This window comes from Gallus gallus, chromosome 1, assembly GCF_016699485.2.
Source record: "Gallus gallus isolate bGalGal1 chromosome 1, bGalGal1.mat.broiler.GRCg7b, whole genome shotgun sequence".
Lineage (NCBI taxonomy): Eukaryota > Metazoa > Chordata > Aves > Galliformes > Phasianidae > Gallus > Gallus gallus.
The window spans coordinates 172,766,110-172,788,613 of record NC_052532.1 but is presented as its reverse complement, the minus strand read 5'-3'; the positions used below and the strand labels follow the sequence as shown (position 1 = coordinate 172,788,613).

Here is a 22,504-nt window from a genome sequence, read left to right as displayed (position 1 = left end):
GCTACATAAACCTACCTTTGCAGAGTCAGAAACATTGTCCCAATATGGAGATGGAAAATCCACCTGTCCCATCAAAATCTGATCAAAAAGTACTTCTTGGTCATCTCCACTTCTGTAAAGTGAAAAACAAAAACAACAACAAAACCCACAAAGGCATTATTTCCAGAGCTGGTTTAAGAAGGTTCCTGAAATTGCTTTTAATTGGAGATTCCTTAGCGTGCTTTAGGAATCTGTTTATTCTCCCTAAGCATGCAGACACAGGTGTGAATGCTGAGGTCATTAAAACTAAGCTTATTTGGCACTTTCTTTCTGAGGTAACCTGCTTGCCTTTAGGACTGTCAACCGCTATGCAATTGCTCTGAGGGGGAGAAAATATCTGACGTGCCATTAAGTGGTTTACATTTTATCAATCTTTTATGAACCACAGAATAAGTTGCATTTTGTTCATGAAAGATTTTTATTTCACTGTATTTTAATTGATTTAATTTGATTTTAAACATCAGGCAAAGACACCCAGAACCCATAATGGACGATCTTGCTTTGTAATACACTTTAATTTTAAACTAAAATAAACAAACAAGAGACAGGGTGAAATCACAAACATTTATGGGATTTGTGAAAATCACTATGCACAGCATGGGAAAAACCAAACCCTACAAGCAGAGAACTTGTTTAATGCAAAAGCAGCACAGGGACCAATTCACAGAGCAAGGGTGGTTGAAGAGATCATTCCATACCCACGGAATGGAGGAAAACCACAGAGCAGGATGTAAGTAATCACGCCCGCTGCCCAGATGTCCACTTTCAAGCCATACCTATAAGTGTGAGAGATATGGTTAGAGAAATCTGATGTCCAGGAACTACAGTACAAGATTAGAGGAAACATTTTCAGAATCATTTTAAACTGAGATGGGAGGTTTAGGTTACATATTAAGAGGAAGCTTTTCACACAGAGGGTGGTAATGCACTGGAACGGGTTGCCCAGGGAGGTTGTGGATGCCCCATCCCTGAAGACATTCAAGGCCAGGCTGGATGTGGCTCTGGGCAGCCTGGTCTGGTGGTTGGCGACCCTGCACATAGCAGGGGGATTGAAACTCGGTGATCATTGTGGTCCTTTTCAACCCAGGCCATTCTACGATTCTATGGTTCTATGGTTCTATGAATTGTTAAAAACTTCTTACATATTCTTATCTGTTCTTTCACTATATTCTATCTACTGACCTATTCTATTTTTGCTTTCCTTTTTCTTTTTGTTTTTCATTTACATTTTAAAACTACATCAGATAAGAATTTGTAAATGTCCAGAAGACACTATGCTGTGTTGCTTAGCTAGACAGTAACCTCTACCAACAGAAAGCCTACAAATATGAAAAGATGGAAAGAGGCTGCTCAAACCAGCAGATATTAATTGATGGAACAAAGAAAAGTACAGTGTTTGACAACAAAATAAAATTAAGTAAACGGTATGTATCTAGCAATCTCTGGAACTAGTGTGAAAATTACTTTTATTGTACATGCGATTGGCTAGTTAGTAACTTAATGTTAAGGAGTTTGAGGCTATCAACAGAAAACACAACCTCTCTAAATACAAATTCAGCACTGCTTCAAGCTGATTTTAGCAAGATAGCCTCCAGAGGTCCCTTCTGACTAAACTGTCCTATGAGGTATGATGCAGCATCACACCTAAGCAAAAACATCATAGAAATCCTAGCTGCAAGAACTCAGATCTGGCACAATGTCGAGAGCACACTCTACTGCAAACAGAACAATGAACTCTCACTAGAATCAATTTACCCAGTTTCAGCAATGATTTCTGGAGCTACATATGTTGGGGTCCCACAGACAGTGTATAGAGGTCCATCCACAATGGTTGCTAGGCCAAAGTCCCCTAACTTCAGGGACTTGCTTCCATCTTGGTGTTCATATACCTAAATCAGGAATAAAATTCAAATGTTTAAAAGAGTTCTACCAAGGGAACTACTATATGATTTATTACCTGTCTGAAATATTCCTTTTAATTTACAGTCTTCATTCTCTTTCTTGCACACAAAATACTTACCAGGATGTTTTGATAATTAAATAAGATGACAAATAAGACAATTTCCCATGATTTTTGAGAAAGACTTACCTTGCTACCTGGCTAACAAAGGATATATTATTTCCTCTCACTAAAAACTAAAGTTTGAAAGCAAAGGTCTGACCTTTGAGCAGCAATGTTCCTAAGTTAACTCCCCACTGAGAGCTAATTCACAGTGTAGGTCTTTTGAGTTTTTGAGTTTTACTTACAAAGAGCTCAAAGACTCTCGTAGATCTTTTACCTTCTTAGACAACACAACAGTGAACAACACAACTGATAGCAACAACAAATGCTTCTGTGTGTACTGAAGTGACAAGACGCACACCTAGCTGGGCTGCTTCACCCAGCAACAATCCCTTCCTTGGATGATTGCCTAACACCAATCTCCTAGTGGTATGTTCCCACCATAATCAATGAATGTAGGCTGGGCTGATAATGAGAACACCTAAAAATCCTGCCCTAACGCACACATGGTCTTTACAGAACATGATATTTAGGGGTTTTCAGGGGTGCAAATGGAGATTATGAAACAAGGAAAACTATGAAACAAGAAACTTCAGTTAAAAATACACAATTTAAAAATCTAGCGGAATGCAAAAGAACAAACCCAAACCTTCAAACACTGAAAACATGCGGAAAATGCTTAAAACAAAGACTAAAACTAATCTAAATTATGCACTGCACTATGAGTCTGTCTTTAATCCAACTACTACTTTCGGTTCTTGCTGTCCATTTTGAAACTGTCTATGATGCATGTTAATGCTATTTACCATAACAACACCTTAGAAAGTTGAAAGGGTCTTGGGAGTGCTTCTTAAAGCATAGATACATCACACTATTGTTTTGCAACCCAAGTTTAAGCTCCATATAGTCTGGTTCATCCACAGTGATACCATGAAAACAACCAGCAGTAATGCCTGAGAAAATGAGAAGATATCACCCTTCATGATCAAAAACAACATCACTCTTAATACCCACCTTAGTCAGACCTACATTAGAAAACAGACTTACCTACAAGTGGATTTTTTTCCTTAAATAATTCAGTGCTTCCTGCAATGGACCCTTGAATGGTTCACTTAGTGCAAAAATGAGATACTTGGCTATATTATAAAATAAAATAAAGTAAAAAAAAAGTAAAATCCCATAGCCAAGTGTCTCCTTTGTTATTGTTTGTCATGTGGGAGTTTGCGAGGAACTCCTCCTCTATCCTGAATCACCACTACCATGTGATACAGTCACAAGCTGACATTCAGAATACACAGAATTCTTTTCCTTTCCTTATGTTATTTTCAACAATAAAACTGGATCTTTAAAAGGACCAACATTTTGATACGGATTCATATTTCTCTGCTACTAAACCAGAAGAAAGATGGGCTTAGAGAAAAGCACTGGAAAAAAAGCAATTATGGTTTTATTAAAAACACAGATTGTTAAATACATCTGGTTCCTGAAACTAAAGAAAGTGCTCCTTGAAATGGCTGTAATAAATCTAATTTCAACAACAGTTTTAATTAAAGGCTAGAGACTAGAGCTTTAAATATTCACTTGCTGAAAAATGTAAAGTGTTCACTTAGACATTAGGAGCTGAATTCAGTCTAATTAGCATCTCATATTATATTTCATGCTGTTATAAAGACTCCTCTGAGTTGTGCTGACCTACTGATCATCTGTAAGTTTCCTCCATTAACAGACTGTGCCTTATATATACCAGAAATCATTTATGGAAAAGGTTTTTTTTGGCAATATTTACCAATGGAGGAAGTTTGGCAGTGTGCATCTTCTTGTACTTTGCTCCACCTGTTTTCAGGGACTACTTTCCTTGGAAAGCTATTTCACTTGGCTTGTAAAACCAAAGAAAGTAACTTTTCCTTACCCTGTTATAACTCCAAATAAAAAGGATCCCATCTTGAAGCTGTGGTATGTTCCTTGCCAGTCAAGGAATGTGAAAGATAATTTAATGCTTGTGTTATTCAGAACAAACGCTATATATGTTCTACTGCATTTAAATACCAAAGGGCAATTAAAGAAATGGGAATTAGTGCAAATTACCCTCTATGTAGTGCTTTCACTGTTTTAACTAAGCAGTAAAACTGTGTAATTGTACAACACTAATTGAATGCAGCCACACATAATTGTGTGCCACCATATGTATCCTATTACTATAAAGACTGTCAGTATTTTCTAAGCTGCTCTTGTGATCACTGCAGATGGCAACAGTCAGAGAAGTTGTTCTCTAGGGTTTATTATATGGCTATAAAGACATCCCATGACTTGACAAAATAAACGTGCTAAATAGCAGCAATTATGAAAAATGTTCCAATTAAAGCATGGAAGTCATTCTCTAGAGAATAAAAAATGTGCATGTTGGTAAAAAATCACAGATAATCAGCATACCCTAAAATCTTGGACGCTGACTGTTAGTCCGGCTTATAAATGTTTTATGGATTCCAGGAAAATAACCCTAACGGCAGTCTGATGATATAAGAAGTACCCATCCTATTTAGCAGGTAAGACGATCAAAGTAGGACCTAAGAAACACATGAGGCCATGGGCAGAGTCAGAACCCAGCTAAGCCTGCTTCAAAAGCTCTCTTCCAAAACAATTCATTTCTTTCAGAGATGTGATAAACCTTAGAAAAATTGTTAGTCGTGCTGGCTGTTATGGTTAGGATGTTGTAAAGAGTGAAGTACTGCATACTCACTGCTCAGTATCAATTGCAGTGTAGTAACTCTGCATACATACAACGCAGTAAAAATCACTCATAATGGCTACAGTGCAAAACAATATGATTATCCCTGGTAGTGTGTATTTCCAGAGATGGCTGGGCTGGAAGATTCTATTCTCACTCTGTTGTCCCCACCTCCTGTCAACTTTCCTCTCTTTTCCATAAGCTTCATTCTACTGCTGTCAGGAATTTAGAGACATCTCAAGACAATCCCCTACTTTCAAGACAATCCCAAGACATTACTGCACATCCTGTGTCAAAGCATTAACGAATCCTGGCATGTGATTGCCGTAACTTCTGCATGCCCTGAACACCAAGAGCTGCTAAAGGAATATCAACCATTGGTTTCTAATTAGATTTCTGCACAAGTTTTTAGCAGTTTCTGCAAAATTAGGCCAGACTACTTCCTCAGCCAGAGCTATGGAGGTACATATTGCTAGAGGAGTGTCAACTATAAGAATCCAGTCCCCTGGAATTTTGTCAAGATCTACCTGAGTCAGCTTTCCCATAAAACCTCCTCAGTGTTGAGCAGTACTAAACGCATGGCAGACAGCACACGGATGAGAGAACTGACATTCTAGGTCTTGTTAACATTGTTCTATGCTTGTAGAAGAATTCATACTGGAACACGTCAGCAGTAATTAGGAGATATTAATTTATTGGAAGAAATGAAACAAAGTCAGCTTGAGAACACAACTGCTGCATTCAACAAAACAAAAACCTCAGGAGGACAAAGCATCAGGGTATTGTTTTCATTGTCTTCAGCGGATAGGGCTCATATAGATTCAGTGAGGAAAAGGAAAATGTATGCTCTTTGTTTAAAGAAATGTCTGTGGTGTTCTATAGGATTGTTTGGGAGAGAAGGATTTGGAAGTGCCCTCCTGGTTCTGCTCTGTCATAGCACATGATTTGGGCACAACATTTATACAATCTTGGTAAAACTGAGCTGCTGCTAATTGCTTAAGCAGCTGCAGACATATGGAGTGGTCTATCAGGGACACCACTCCTCTGTATTTATGTGAAGTCTGAGATTACACAGCAGCTCACTAAAAGTTCACTTCTAGTGATCACTAAAATCATTCCGTTGCTGTGTCCTGGGGAACAGTCTAGACATACCAGCTGATGTTATGGGCTTTTTTGTGATAGTTGTTAATCTTAGGAGAGCTTTACAATGCTAAGATTAAAACTAAATGACTTAAAAGCCTGAAATAAACTTGGGGTGTATCTGAAAGGAGAGAAAAATGCAGACCTTCTCTCACAACCTCCCAAGTTATCAACAACATTGAAAGCTGAGTTTTCACTCACCAGGAGGTTCTCCGGCTTGATATCCCTGTGAACGATGTTCAGGCTGTGAAGATATTTGATGGCACTGGCCAGATTGTAAAGCATCCCACTGGCATCCCGCTCTGTGTATTTGTTGGTCGAAGTAATAGCATCAAAAAGATCTCCTCCCTGGAGCAAAATGACCACAGCGTATAAGTAACATTATTTGTGTAATGACTGAAAAAAATTGAGGGAATGGCAAGGAGTATCATTTGTGGAGGAGAAGGGGGAAGGAGGAGCAGAGGTTTTCTTGCTTTGAAGGTTGAGGCTGAGGGGAGACATTATTGCTCTCTTCAAATATCTGAAAGGTGATTGCAGTGAGAGCGGGGTTGGTCTCTTCTCGCTGGTAGCAGGTGACAGGATGAGGGGAAATGGCCTCAAGTTGCACCAGGGTAAGTTTAGGTTGGATATCAGGAAACACTTCTTTACAGGAAGGGTTGTTAAGCACTAGAATAGGCTGCCCAGGGAGGTGATTGAGTCACCATCCCTGGATGTCTTTAAAAACCATTTGGATGTGATGCTCAGGGACATGGTTTAGCAGAGGATTGTTAGAGTTAGGGTAGTATTTTTAAGTCATAGTTGGACTCAATGATCTTTAAGGTCTTTTCCAACCGGAGCGATTCTATGATTCTATGATTCCACGTAATGTAATGACATCTCCCATGGCAGCAGCTGAACATATCACTAATCCAATACCATTTGCCACAGCTCAGTTGGACAGCCATGAGGCTGGAGTCTCCACTGCAAACCATTCCCATCTGTGGTGTTTCTGTAACATGTTCAGCACTTGCCAACCTTTGTGTTCTGGGTCCCTGTTGCAAATTTCTGCTATGCCTACATACCTGCCTGTCATGATGCTGCGTACCAACTCTTGCCATTTTTATTATAATTACAAACAGGCTGACGCCACATTTTTGTGTAAAGCCTGACTGAGCCCCAGAATGATGAAGAAACTCTGAATAACACTCAGATCAGCTACCTGCCATTTCTTCTAGCCAATAAAACCTTCAAAATGTGCATTTTAGAAAGGACCTTCCCTGCACAAGATGTGAAGGTTTTGGTTGTGAGATGTTTTTGCAGCTAATACCTAAGAACAATTCAGTATATAAGGCAAAATCATACTGGAAGACATTTTAGGATTAACATCAGTAGTTCACCTTAGCTATAAATACAGATGGTAACTTGTACCATTTCCAGGTCAACATGCTGTCTAATTCAGCTGAAAGTTACTGCTGGTGAAAGAAAAATGAGAAAAAGAAGAAGAAATGAAGGAACACTAAGCAGAGGTCCACGAAGCAGGACTTCAGGCAGCCATCGCAGTTGGATTACTCTGCATGTGCTGAGATGGCAAACAGGAAGAAGAACATGTGAATGTTTGGAGAAAGACTGAAAAAAAAAAATAGTTTAAAGAAGAAATTAAGGTGGAAGTGTGACGGAACAGAGGAAAAAGCAAATATCTTTTGAGAAGCATTACTCATTTCTGGCCTTTGGCCAAAATCAAAGCAGCACCATAAAGGAAACATGGGCCAATGACAACAACAACAACAAAAAGAATAGGGAATGGATAATTGTGCAAAGAGCATGCAAAAAATGCTGCTGCAGTCACAGCACCAGGAGAAAAAATACACCACAGGAAACTGCACTGTGAAGAAATAGAAGGTACTTTCTGAAGGCAAGAGATAAGTCACAGCTTTTGCCAACTCTCATGATTTTATCATCGGCCTCGAGATACTTGGTGGCTTTTTTAAGGTTAGTAAAACACTGTAGGTTAGTAAAACACTGCTTTCACTCAGAGAAATAAGGAGCAATGAGAAATGAAAAAGAATGTTTCCAGAAATCAATGCTATGAAGAAAAAGGAAGGAAAAAGCAACCACTATAGTCTTGAACCTGAGAAAACAGCTATTACTTAAAAACAACACAAAATAAAGAATCAAAACTACTGAAAAATCAGCACTGTTGAGATGCAGATGAAGACTGCCAGCATGGGTTTATTCCCACTGTAGAAACACCGTCAAATCTGGACTGCATCAGAACCTCCTGCTTTGGCTGGTGACTGATGAAGATACATCAAGGTACATAGTGTGAAGGAAAAGGAGGAAGAAAAGGGCAAGTCAAACCAGATACAAGATTAGAGATACAGGCCAAATACTTGGCAAAAGTCCAATACCATGTACTTCATGGCATTACCTGATCCCTAAGTATTAGATATCAGCATGTGGCAAAATATGTGGGATAAATAATCTATCTTCCCTGGGCTCCTTCCTGTGAAGCCCCTGTACCAGCTGCTTTTTAACATGAGGTTGTAGATTAGGCAGATCTTTGGTCTTATCTAATATGTTCCAGATGCTCAGGAGAAGTGTCCATAACATCAGCAAAGGATCTGTCTCAAAACAAAGAAAACAATCTGAGCTGAGATGTGAAGGACAAGAAGGAAAGAAGGTGAAACTTAGAAAGAGAAGGGAAAATTTCAGTTTGAAGTCAGAAGAAAAAGAACAAATGTTCATGCGCAAGGAGAACTCAAACTCAAGATAAGAGAGGATGCAGAGTACATTGAAAGGCGGCCAAGCCAGTCTGAAGCAGAATCGTTTCCTCCAGCAAGTCATCTTACTTAGTGAAGTTTCTCACCAGGTAGTCTGGAAAGAAAAGAGTGTATCTTTAGCCTGTGAGACTCTCTGCAGTGAAAAGAGAGGTGATATCCTGGAAAGAGTTAACACAGCTGACAGCTGTATCAGGCGGAATGTTTTTCAGACTTCCCCGTCCCTGAAGAGCACTTTACCCTGCAAGGTTCTGCTTAGCTGATTCACACAGCGGGTCCCTATCATTTATTCAGGCACAAGGGGTGAGCTCAGGCTGACATTTCAGCCTTAAATCCTGTGTTCAGGAGCGAAATCAGACCAGCACATCTGAATGCAGTTTTTATCATCTGTGCACATGAGGAAGTATACTTGGATGTACAGTAACCAATTATTTATTTATTACCTTTTTATGTAAATGATATAATCTCTCTTTTTCTTTTTTTTTTTTTTTCCTGCAAAAGTGAAATCATATCCTGGAGCAGTAAAGGAAACTCTGTAATAAATCTTGCTTGTTAAATTGGCCAAACCCCTGTTAGGTTTGAATAACAATTTTGTTTCGCTGTGTAAAGAGGCAGTGTGCCAGGAGCCAGGTCTTTGCTTCCTTTTACAAGCACCACTTGCAATGTGTTTATATTTGTATTTATGAAGTGCTTTTTCTTACACTTTACAAAGCAATGAATAGCCTAACTGCCACGAGGTGAGGGCAGTATTTGCAGCAGTCACTTATGTCAAGCATGTTACTACCAATTAATACAGGGTGGCATTAACTGAAACCGTGCTCTGCAGTATCAAGGCTTTTCTCCTTGAATTTCTTTCCTGTCTGTGAGTTTGATTTAAACTCAGCTCTTCAAAAGTCAGTCAATACCAGATGGTTAATCAGTTCTAACAGCGCACACTATGAAACGGTAACAGTCAGCAATTGGTGAATTAACAATTAATGTCTTCCCAGAAATACCTTCCCTGGTGCCCATAGAATACAGCAAGGCTCTTTTTCCCAATTAAATATTAAGGAATAGATGTTTGCTTCATAGAAAGCAAACTTCCCAGGACTAGGATATTTCTTCTCAATTTCTTCTATTATTCCACATAAAAGCAAAGAAGATGAGAACAATGGATACACAACTAAGACTAGAGATATCTTACTATTTTCAGCAACCCTGAAGAACAAAAAAGAAAGAGTGCAAGAAAACAGATTTTTCCAGAAAATAATGGATGGTTTTCTTTATATAAATCTTTCAGGGTAATCATTTTGCAAGAGTTTTTGGTCTCTTCCTCTCTTATTAAGCTGAGTAGGACTTTGATTAAAAATTCGCTGGAGACTGCAGTTTGAACATTTTTCAAGCATGAATAGCACAGCAGGTTGCACCCATAAAACTGGCTATGTGCTTAAGTCTTGGCATGTTAGACAAGGCACAGCTTTTACTTCTTAGCACACCTCATGGGGCCAAGATGAAAGATTGATTGATAGAGGCTGAAGTGGTGGCTACACTAGATTACAACGTTGCGCAAGAGTACTTGAGGTACCCTCAAAGATGCAAGATGTCAGGGACGCTGGTAAAAACATACAGTAGCAAGGATCTCAGTGAGCTCACTTACCATACAAAAGAGCAATAATTATGATTAAAATAGTGTTAGATGGTTAATGCCAGCTGTGTTATTTTGCATTGCACTCCCAACCGCATTAGAAGGCTGTACATATGAAGAAGGTGGGAAAATTCTTCTGGGAATGGCTGCAGAGAGGCTTTCACAGTGTAAGAGTGTAAGCATTTTGCTTTGTTGTTAGGTTTTAACCTCTCCAACAGAGACTAAACAGAGACACTGAGTACCCCATTCATTCCTTGCCATCAGCACATCTCAGTGCGCTTGCTCAGAGCTTGGAGGCAGCTGACAGCAGGGTCAGCTTGGCCTTAAGCTCTGTAGCACAACTCAAGACAAGCAGGCTTTAGGCAGGCTCAAACCTATGAGGACAACATTGCCACCTCCTGAACTGCGAAGTGTAACCAGAGCTGCCTACAGATAACAAGGCTTTCTCAGCCTGTTGCAGACAGGGATTATCTGCATCCATCCACCCATGGCCCCACCTGACGCCCCCTGCTTGGCAGCACAGCAGCTTTGCAGAGATCAGGTAAGTGCAGGGCTGCACTGGAAACCTGGCAGTGTCACTGCTGCTGCCAGACAGAACAACAGAGGAGACCAAACAAAATACTTTTAATTCTCCTTTCTCTCCTCAAGAAGTTCTTGAAGTAACACTTGGACTTGGGATCATCCTACTGAACATTGCAATGAGGGGCCTACATTAAGAGCATCCCTAATCTCCACCTGCAACCAGTGCAAAGCACTGCAGAGAGCCCTGCTTTCCAAAATCTCCTTCTCTCAACACCTCTTTTGGTGCCCATTTCTCACCACAGATACAGAGGATGCCTTCAGAAGGTGATCATGCTTTTAATTCAAGTGGAAGTGATCCAGGCCCCAGGGTTCAGAGTACCTGCCTTGCTCTCAAGCATCGAGCATACTTAGACACTAGGCCTGCACATACATGCTGCTGCACAGCAAGGGCTTCCTTATTGCAATACTTTCCTTAAACACTTAAATCAGTAGTTTTTCCAGGTGTAGGCCTGAGAGACTGCCCCAGGAGAACTTGCTGATCATGACACAGAGAAATGGATGCTAGAAAGATTTCCTTCTCAAATAGCTGAGAAAGGAAGGATTGCTATTTCCATTATGAATGTGAAAAACAGGTGTATTCTGGTAAAATAAGTATGGAGGACAACATGTCCTCAGTGATTTTCTCTTCTCATTCGGATAATTTACTCAAAAGTATTTCACCACCTTTTATGCACAGTGACATACTGGCGTATTAGTATCAGAACCAAGAGCTAAATTCAGACCTCATACATTGTGTTGTTGACAGTATAGGGGCAAGAGATGACCTGGATGAAGTTTCATAATCTATTTTGAATAAATAAAATCTGGAAGTTACAATGAAGAAATAAATAGGGCTCCAAATATAAAATACTGTATTCACAAAGTTACTTTTCGGAACAGAGCCATGCTTTAAATAGGTTCTTCTCCTCTTGCCTCCTTCCTGCAGCTGAAATTTAGGTTATTATCAAGGATGCAAACCTGACAATATGTTAATGTAAGTCAGTGGAGAAAGCAGTTAAGTAATATTGTCTATATTTAGCATAGGTTCATCAAATTTAAGTAAACTCTATTTTATCAAATAATATTGAATTTTTGATATTTACATATAATCAGAGTGGGGGGTACTTTCAGTTCACCTCATGGCCGATGCCTTTTGCTTAAGAGGAACTTTTAAAAGAGAACATTTTTGGAGGAGTAAGTAAAACTGGTAATTTCCAAAGTACTGTTCATAGGGCATTTCTGAGCATGGTTGACAGAAAGGTGGATGCGTACATATTTCAAAGCTATAAAAAAATTTGACTGTGGGTTACACATCTTTCAGTAGGGCACTGGACAAGACCCATGCATTATATGCATCATGACACAATGCTATGATTTTGACTAAGCTTTAGTACCAGTACAATTTTTGAATATTTAAGACATTTTTTTACCAAGCAGCTTAACTCCAAAACACTCACCTTTACAAGTTCCATGACAAGGTACAACTCAGTTGGCATGTCCATCTCCTCAATCAGAAGTACAATATTGGGATGCTTGACTCGTCTCAAAATGGACACCTCATTCTGGATCATGTGCTCCTGCCACACAAAAGAAATTTTCAGTGACTACAGATTGGGGGGAAAACCTTTTACTTCCATGTTCAGTGGAAAATCCAAAGAGGACTGGGACCTGTGTGGATTCTTCAGGGTTTTTTTAAAAAGGTTATAGATAGTGCCTCTGGCAATACAGAAGAAACAAGTCTAGAAACAACATCAGTGTGATAACTGAAAAAAGAACAGAGAGTAGAATACAGAAAGTGAAATGCAATAAAAGACATATTTCTAACACAGAAAAAAGAATAGCAAGGAAGCTTTTAATCTTCTTCTCCAATGCAAAATTATTCCATTTAGTAATATGATTGCATTTTCTCCAATAATTTTTTGTTATAAAATTTTAAAAAGTAAAAAAATTCATTTTATATAAAGCTGACATCAGTTTGATTAACCTGGTGATACTGACTGGTGTTTTTGCAATTACTATTATTATTTTGCTGTTTTCTGTAGTATCTGGGATTGAGAAAGGTAGCTGAATTAATAACAGAAGTCAAGAGCAAGAGGAGTAAGTGTACCCACACACAACCAATCAAATGTAGTCAACACATGCATTTTGGAAAGCACCTTCAAGTCTTTTATACTGATACTCCAAGGGTCTCAAGATGGCTGGCTGGCAAAGGCTTGAGCCAAGAAGATTCTAACTCTTGCCAGGAAGAAGATAAATATGAACAGTTTCCCAAACCAATGTCTCATAAAACATTTCTTGAAAAAATGTTTTAGTCTCATTCAAAATTTCATACTTACTTTTCCTCTACATTTACTTTTTTTGATTATTTTCAGAGCATACTCTCTACCGGTTGATCTGAGGAAAGAGAAAAGAATATTTTTCGAAGTCAAGCTTTTATCTGTCATTTGAGCACATTATTAGTCACTAGGCCTAGGCTAGAATTTTGTTCAAGTAGCTGTTTTATCAAAAAATGAAGATCAGATTTGATTTTTTTAACTGAAGACATTTCAAGACTTACGAAACAAAATCTTCATTTTTTCATTTCACAGTGGTTTCTGATCTTTCTTCTGCAGTTTCATATAAAACTTGATATTATTTAGATATATCAATCTTCTCAAAAATTGAAGGTTTTGTTCCACATAAAATAAAAAATATGACTGCAGAAAATACTTGATTTTTCGCACATTGCACATCTGCACTCATAACTGCTAAGATAAAAATCCTTGCAATAATGTATTCAGTAAATATATGTTATCTAGCAGAGTTAAATGTGATGCTAATGAGATAGAATATGAAAGGTTCTCATGACAATAAGACATTACAGAGAATTAATTCCGATTAAGAATACATTTCCTTTTGGTTGGTATTTTTTGGAAACTTTATAATATTTATCGCTATTACATGCATATTTATTATAGAATACTAGCATAGAAAACAAAGCTTATAGACAAATTCATAGAATCAATTTCCATTTCTTTATCAGGTTATAAACCTAATATAAGGCTGTAAGTCTTTAAAACAAGAAGCTCTGATCACAAGATCTTAGTTTTACTGTTAGGTAAAATGAAGAATGGGCAGTATGGGAAAAAGCTGTTACTGAAACACTTTTGTAATAAAAGTCAAAACAGTTTGCATAAGTCTATTTACATTGTCCTTAGGTGTACTTTTGGACCAAAAAATTAATTAAAAAATGACCTCCCAAGATTATGAGGTGATATTTATCAGGGAGTATAGTAATAAAACAAAGGTTACGGGCTTTAAACTAAAAGAGGGGAGATTTAGATTAGATATTAGGACGAAATTCTTTACTACAAGGGCAATGAGGCACTGACATAGGTTGCCTAGAGAAGCTGTGAATGCCCCATCCCCAGAGGTGTTTAAGGACAGGTTGGATGGGGCTTTGGAAAATCTGCTCTGGTGGGTAGTGTCCCTGCCCATGGGAAGGGGGGTGGAACTGGATGATTTGTAAGGTACCTTACAATTAAAACCATGCCCCAGCTCCACGATTTTTCATTCTTCATATGTAAGTTAAACGGAAAATTGAATAGGTATGAAAGCATCATTTGTCAAGCAGGACATCAGTTTGTCCTCCAATCAGTGCATCGTTTGTCAAGCAGGACATACAAAATGAGTCCTGAACTGAAAGCACTGCATTACCAAAATGACTGGGCATTTTCATTGCCATATTTAAGCATGGAGGTAATGGCAATAATGTAGGCACTAATTTAAGGGCCTATGAAGACAGTAGCAAAGAGCATAAAAAAACAAACGTATCATAGCTTTTCAAGTTTTGAGGTCAGCGGGGAGCAAAGACAGTCTGTAGACTGAGACGTCAATTAAATGACTGCAAAAAGAATCACAGTGGATGCTGCTGTTTAGGACTTGTAAAAGGAATATAACATGGTTTGAGCAAAGGAAAAATTAAAACATCTGTACTTCCTTACTAGAGGTCTTAATTCCATGTGTTGGTGCTTGATGGCTACACACCCAACTCAGAGAAAGGACAGGCAGAGCTATCTGCACTATTTTGGGGGAATGAAAGGAGGAGGTAGCAGAAGTGATACTGGAAATTAAGATGTCTGCGGTCCAAACTCAGATAAAATACGCTCTCTTTCAGTAGGAGTGTCTTTCAAACTCCTTGGTTGCCCTAGGAATGCTTCCTTTCTGTCATGAGAAAGGAAATTGATGGTTTTTGTTGGCCATGAGAGACTACATGTACTCACAAACACTGAGAAATATGAGCTAGTGAGGAAATGTCAGAATTTGGAAGTATCTGAAAGTTAAAAATGAACACATATGAAAACACCGCAGGACAAATTGCGCATATGATGGAGCAGATATGTAATGAGCAGTTGACAACTCTGACTACTCTTTGTTTTGGTAAAAATAAAATTAAAGTGAAGATAATGCAAATCCTTTCCCCTAAAAGCTGCAGAACCACGGGCTGTCAGCAGCCCAGGAACCTCCGTAACTTACAGATCTGCCAAAAAACACTCATGGCAGTGCCAGAAAGCAAAGTGAAATGGGCGTTTCATATCACCTCTCACCTATTACTTAAGCTGAACAATAAAAAAGTGCACATGAAGTACAAAACACATTACCACTGGATTAGAGTCTGGAACCACAGCACTAGCACAGTGTATAGCATCAGGCCTACAGTTCATGGAAAGGTCCTAGGCCGCACTCCCCAATGTTTCTGCCTTTTGCTGAAAGGCTCAAAGTTTACAGAGATTTCCACTGTGCTAGAGGCAAAAATCTATCTTCGTTACGTTTATGAGTGCATTATTTATGATTGTGTGTGTGTGTGCACATTCAGGACCATAAAGAATGCGTGGAATGGAATGTAGTAGTCAACACCATGCATATTTTGAAGATCATTTTTGGTTTCTGTTTGATCTGTTCAAGGCAGGAGGAAAATGCATTTGAATGCATTTCAAGGGTTGGAGTAGCTGACTAGCTCACACAGCTATGGAGAAGACATATACATGGGATCAATGGAGATGTATAACAAGACCTATTCCTACTTGCTTAACACCTCACGGTGCTGTTCCTTTGAAGTCTAATGCACGCAGGAACCATTTAACAGCAAAAAATGGAAAAGTCTTCTGTCCCAGGTATCACTTCATAAATTCTGGTTCTACAAACGATGGACAAATCAGACTTTGAAGTGAAGCATTTGTTGCTTAGAAAGACTGTGAAGAATGTTTTTGAAATTGTTTTACACGTACTGACCTTAATTTATTCTCCTAGCCTTGAATTCCACCTTCCACACAAGCAAGAGTATTCTGCTTTAGAAATGGAAACTAACAGAAATCTACTTTGTTTTGATGTTCAAGCTCTTTCAGAATAGTAGCTCTCTGATATACATGCGAACTATAGAATGGTATGGCTCAGAGACAGTAAGAGTATTTATTTGGGAACTGCACTATTTATTTGAGTAACTGTGCTAGTTTAACATACACCCACTCGATACATCACGTTACTGGATACTCCAGGGACTTGGACAATACACAGGAGGACAGGGAACAGCTTTCCTTTTAGCTCTCTGGGACATTATAATCAATGTTATTTTTAAGTGTAGTGGGACCTGTGTTTAATATCGTTCATCTCTTTCCTCTCAACTTGAGAAATGGTGGTAAGGCGCACTAGACCATTTGAATTGGCTCTTATCACATTCAACATTTTTAGCAGTATCAAAACCACAGAGTACTACTTCATCATGTAAACTCATTCTCTCAGTCAGTACTTACTTTATTTTTATTTTGCCTTTTTCTCTTTTCTTAATGATACATTTTCACCCATGCCTCTTTTTCCATCCATAGGGCTGTACTGTGCTTTCTTACTTTCATACTGTTTTGCCCTGCTTCCCTTAGGCTTCCATGTTCTCCAGTTCAGCCCTCAGACCCTGGAGTAACTATGGCTCTCTGCACAAGCAGCTCTTCCAGGATCATGCTCTGAAAGAGTTCTGAAGGCCTCACAAGAGCCTTGGCAAGTCCCACAAGCACACTGTAGGCTGATACTCTTCCCCCTCCCCTGAGAGCTACCTTAACAATCTCCAACTTGCCACTTTCATATACAGACTGGGACCTGTCTTTTTCCAAGCCAAGGTAATTTATCATCATCTGCCACAAGATCTACCCTTCACTTACTCTCTAGGATTAAATTCACATTTATGTGATTTCCGAATTCTCTATTTATTTAACAATACCACCAAGAAGCACCTGCAGTTCTACTTAGCATTTCTGTCTTTTGTTCTCTTTTTTACACTCAAAATGGTGGTTTGGCTCAGTTCAAACACAGTGGGCAAGATTCATCTGAACAAATCCAGTAGCTGACACCTGAACTGGTCGACCTGGCCACCTTCAGCAACCTAGACATTAGAAGTGACTTGTGACTTCTCTAACGTAGACCGGATGCTTAAAATTAGTCTAACAGTTCGTCGTCAAGGGCAACTGTTCTCCCCTTCTAACTGAAGAGCACTGAGGAAATTATATGTTGACCTCACTACAAAACAAGCAGGAGATAGATGCACGTTCTATCAAAGAAATGAAAGAGGTTACTCTTCAGCATCAGATGTTAGAGTAGATGATTCTGAAGCCAGCTTTTTGTGCTTTCCATAACCACTAAACTGCACACAAAGCTTCCTAACATCTTTACAGAATGCTCCTACATGTAAAATGTTTCATCGGCCTACCACAAATGGCAAGTCGCAAGAATATTGTGCAAGAAAAGATGTTATTTCAGTGAAGCAGGAAAAATACAACACAAAGAATGGGTAAAATTATGTTGTGTGCAGTAGAAAAAAAAAACACAAAACCCACAAAAAATTGAATTTATAGATTGTCCTTGGACTCACTCTCTTTTCACATGAGAGAGCATTAGTCTAGTTTTTCCATCTGGCATTGAGACATTACCTTATTCCACACGTCCTATATTCTACGAATAAAGAAAGACATGATCTAGGAAAGGCATGACATTAATGATTGCTTTTACAGTAATAAGCAAATTATCCTTCTCACCTTTCTATACACTCCTTCACAATAGCAAAATTTCCATCTCCTATAGTCCTTCCAACTTTATATCGTTCTGCTATTGATGCTGGAACCTGGAAACCTTCCTCCAACACTTCTGAAAGAATCATTAGTACATTTTTATTGTTAGTGAAGGAAACACAGATGTTGCACATAACATGCATTTAAGGCTACGGTTTAGGAGCCTGGAAACCATTCAGAGTCAGTATCTCACTTACTGTACAGTGAAACCATGCTGCTGACATTGTATATACTCAACAGGTTTCACACAGATACAGTAAGGAAAAATAAGACTTATGGGGGCTCAAACATACCACCATTCCAATGTTACATAGTTTACCATTCCCACTGCAATATGCCCCCAGGACAAAACCAAAACTGTATTTTTTTAATTATGAAAAGGCCTCTGTGAACTGCACAAGCGCAGACCAACCTCCAAAAAGGTTTGGAACTCCTTGACACAGCATGATTAAATATATGTACCAAAGAAGTCCAACACTCAAGCACTTATTTTATTACATCCTGTAAACTGAGACATCCATAAAACTCCTCATGTGCTAAGTGCTAGTTCTTCCCCTCCCCCAATATTAAATATTTAGGTTTTAAACAAATGTTCTCAATAATACTACCTCACATGCAACCTGGGCACCAGATGTTTAGGTAAAATTGCATTACGCAGTGCCTGAGCATAAGAAAAGTTTGTAGTTTCATGTGTTTTAGTGCTCATTCATGTACTATTATTTTAAAATGTATTTGAAATAGAGTGTTACAGATACCTAACATGCCTCTAAAAGCTGGCAGTAAATTGCAGCTGATACAAGCTACTATATAAATACCACAACGTACAAAAAATCAACTCAGAAATGTGACTTGAATTTACACTCCTGAAGCCTTTTAACTATCTATTTTTCTGTTCTTTGCTCCAGTTTAGTATTAAAAGTGAATGTTATATGGGGGCTGAGTTTGCTCGTATTCATAGGCAGCATGAAGAGTTACTGTCAGAGAACACCATACACACTTATAAGTGCATGTGAACTGGCAGTACTAGAGCAGACACTATGCCTCATCCAGCTTGGTCAAAGCCCTAAGGGACTGGCCATTGCTCAGCAAAGGCCCAAGATCACCGTATGCTCTTTAGAACAATGACAGATGGGACAAAAGCAAAGTGAAAGAAGCCAGTCAGCACCGGGTCACCTGCAGAACGACAGTATCCAGTACCAGAAACTCCTCTGAATAGGGATGTTCAGATCAGATGTGGTCTGGAGTGAACCTGAACTGCTGTCAAGGCTGACGAGCCTCCTAACTGGGAGTCATCCAGACTGCGATGCTCCCACTTTCTCTGGCAGGAAGGATGACTCATTTCCTACACAGCTGCTGTTATCACTACATCGACTGCTTTGAAATGTCAGTCTTCAAATGTTACCTTCTGCAGGTCCATCATTTTCATCCATAGAGCTGCAAACTTTGGTGGATGCTAATGAGGTAGAGGAGCCACTGTGTTGGGAGCTCTGGAAATGGAGAGACACAAATGAAAACAGATGATTGTTAAGGAGCACCAATACTCACAGCACGTCCCAGCTGTTCTGTATATAAAGTATCCATTTACTTTTGCAGACTGATATGCAGATATTTGTCCAATTTTTCTACTGAAGGTTTCCACCTTTGATGCCCCATTTAAATGTAGGCATCCCGAATTCATTCTGTGGGGCAATGCTTTTGTGTTGTTCATTAGATTCTCCCTACTCCACAGACATTTTTTTTTGTGGGGAAAACGGAGGAGCTGTGTGCCCTCTGCAGGCAGGGAAGTGTTTTATCAGCAATTGTTAACCTAGCAGGCACCAAAGGACAAACATCTGCTTTGACTGAAGTTGGCTTTTTGTTACGGGAACAATTCCTCATTTTGCAAATCCCCCTCTGGCGAAGTCCTCTTCAGTCGGGTTCCAGAAAGGAGCAATCATTACAAAAAATTACGGAGAAAATAAAATATCAGGGCAAATAATGTTCGATATTCTGAAAATAAAGTGATGGGATATAGTCATCTTGAGGCATGAGTCTGCACCTTGAAGTTAAGCCCTCGTACACTGAGTGTCTAAGTTTGCTATACAACTGATGGGGAGAGGAAGGTCTCTTCTGCCTCCAGAAGGTGATCTCGACCCACACAGCTGGATGACAAAAATACAGCTGGCAGCATCACACGAGGGAAGCCATCTCTGTCCATCGGTTACTACAACATCTAGCTATGCACCTCAGGAAGACTGCTTCATCACACATCTGGATGGATGAAACTATACAGAGACACAAGACAGACTTGATGTCACCCTAAATTTTTATGCATAACAATCATACAAATGTAACGATGGTCCTTTAAAGTTGGAGGAAAAAGGAGCACTTTTTCGGGTGCTCGTGTTGCAAATTGAGTTAGAAATATTCAGGCGATTTCCAAGGCTAAAGCTTTCTTGGGTTCACATAGTTTGCATGCTGAAAGGTTACAGAGCACTGCACTCTATTTCACAAACTGTAGCCTGTACTACATGCAGATAACACCTCAGAACAGTGTCTAGTTTTGCAAGGTATCTACATGCCCCAAATCAGAGTGTCAGTCCTCTTTACAAATCTAACACAGCTCCTTCAGACCCATCCCATCTGCTGTCGCGCAGCACAGCAGACAACTGTGGCAAGAGCAACTAACAGCGCAGCAAGCAGCTGAGTAATTTGCAGAGCACAGAGCCAGGGTGAATGAGTTAGCAGCGTTAGGAGCTGGCCAGTGCGCTGAGACCATTTGAAAAGACTTACTTCTAATTTCTCCCGCAGTAGATTAAGGTCAGATGGTTTAGACAAAGGCTGGACTCAGCCTATTTTTCACTAAGTAATCCTCAGAGCTTGCGCAGCCCATCTACCAAAAGATTCTTGGCCTGTTTTTTTTTTCCTTTTTTTTTTTTTTTTTCCTTTTAATCAAGCCCAGCTCGTTCTTTTCATCCATCCAAACATTTCTTCTGAACTTTGACTAGAATCAAAAATTGCATTAATCACTTTTTGGACTACTTCTGCTGCCTCCTGACAACAGACTGGTTTTATGTAGTTCACTCAGACCCAGCTGCCCTCATCTCATGATTAGGACATGTTTATGTATGTGCCATTCCTGTGTTAAATTCCGCTACACATCTCAGTGACAACTTACCTCTGGTCCGTTTTTGAATAAATGGGCAGATGAGGATCAAGGAAACAGGAAAATGCTATGAACTCTCAGAGTTGGAGAAGTCACACTCGAACTTCATTGTTTCTATACACATAATCACAGAGAATTGTTTACTTTACACTCCTGCTTGTAAAATTAGCAGAAGAAACATGCTTTCTCTACTCATTTTGCTGTTTCTGTTTGCTTTCATAGACCAGACATCCAATTTCTTACTTCTTTTTTCCACTCCACAGCATTTTCCTAAAGGAATTACAACGTTCAGTATTTGTTACGTGCACAATCAGAATGAAACTTTATACTTAAAGGGTACCACGCAAAAAGGTCAGTGCCAGATTTTCAACAGATTCTCAAAGCATCCTATTCAGATTCTGCATTTTAAATGGTGAAATTACATTTTCCAGTCAATGTTAGGATAAGCACTGCTGCCTGTACCCCTCTGCAGCTTTCTTTGGCAATTTGATGTTTCCTTACAGATTCTCAGACTCGGTGTTCTGGTTTATGAGAATGGGAGATGTTAAAACCTGGGCATAGCTTGGTGGCCACATTTTCTCAGAACGGGCACCTACAGAGAGCCAGATTTCTATTTGGAGACCTAATTTCTCAAGGATCCTCAAGCTCTGGTTTAGCTGAGAATTGCAACTCAGTCCTTCCACAGTGAGATTCCTTCAAGGTCCCATTTCAGCAAAGCACTTCAGCAAGTGTTGTGCTTGCAACAGTCTTAATGGCCTACATACAAGTGAAATAATTGAACTCACTTCTAAGTATCTTAGCTATAGTTCCCTAAATATGTATCTAGCCCAGGTTTAGCAAGCACATGTGTCCAAGGAAAATTTAAAGAAAATAAATCATCAGCATGAGATCAATTCTTATGTGCCCCTATTTTTTATTATTATTATTGCTGCTGTGTTTGCATCACTCCGTCAGTGTGGGCATGCTAAAATGACAGAACAGAGTGCATACACTGTACCATTGGTCTGCAACCAAAGCACAGAGCACCTTCAGTGGGAGCTGTGTGCAAGCACAAGTGTGAGAGCAGCACAGCTCACCCATAGAGAGAGCACAGCAGCTAAGACAGCGGATAAATATACACACTGGGTTTCTGAAACTTCATTTTTAAGCAAAGTGAAGAACATAAAGAAAGCATATATTTTATTACCTTTGCTGAACCCCTCCTATTAAAACAACAGATGAAAAGAAAGCATGAACTGTACATTTGCATATACTCAGCACGTTTACTCATGGACCTTTCACAATTAAAAGAGATGTTGCGAGGTAAACATGACACACGAGAATTTTAGTCTTTATTCAGCCCCCTGGAACAACACACAGGCACTTATTTATTTATCTTTACTTAAGCTAGAAGGACATTTCGTTTATTTAGACTTTAATTA

At 39.2% G+C, this 22,504-nt stretch overlaps 1 protein-coding gene across 5 annotated transcripts in view; it reads right to left on the bottom strand.

Moving 5' to 3' along the window:
• DCLK1 (doublecortin like kinase 1) overlaps nt 1-22,504 on the bottom strand; it is a 234,311-nt gene that overhangs the window by 29,113 nt on the left and 182,694 nt on the right. For all 5 annotated transcript variants that reach the window (NM_001257257.2, XM_015277804.4, XM_015277813.4 and 2 more), the window contains 8 exons: nt 19,341-19,425; nt 17,906-18,014; nt 13,184-13,241; nt 12,305-12,424; nt 6,108-6,254; nt 1,795-1,928; nt 738-815; nt 16-112 (listed from right to left, as the gene is read on the bottom strand). In NM_001257257.2, coding sequence (NP_001244186.1) covers nt 16-112; nt 738-815; nt 1,795-1,928; nt 6,108-6,254; nt 12,305-12,424; nt 13,184-13,241; nt 17,906-18,014; nt 19,341-19,425 — 828 coding nt within the window. The remainder of the gene's footprint in view (nt 1-15; nt 113-737; nt 816-1,794; nt 1,929-6,107; nt 6,255-12,304; nt 12,425-13,183; nt 13,242-17,905; nt 18,015-19,340; nt 19,426-22,504) is intronic.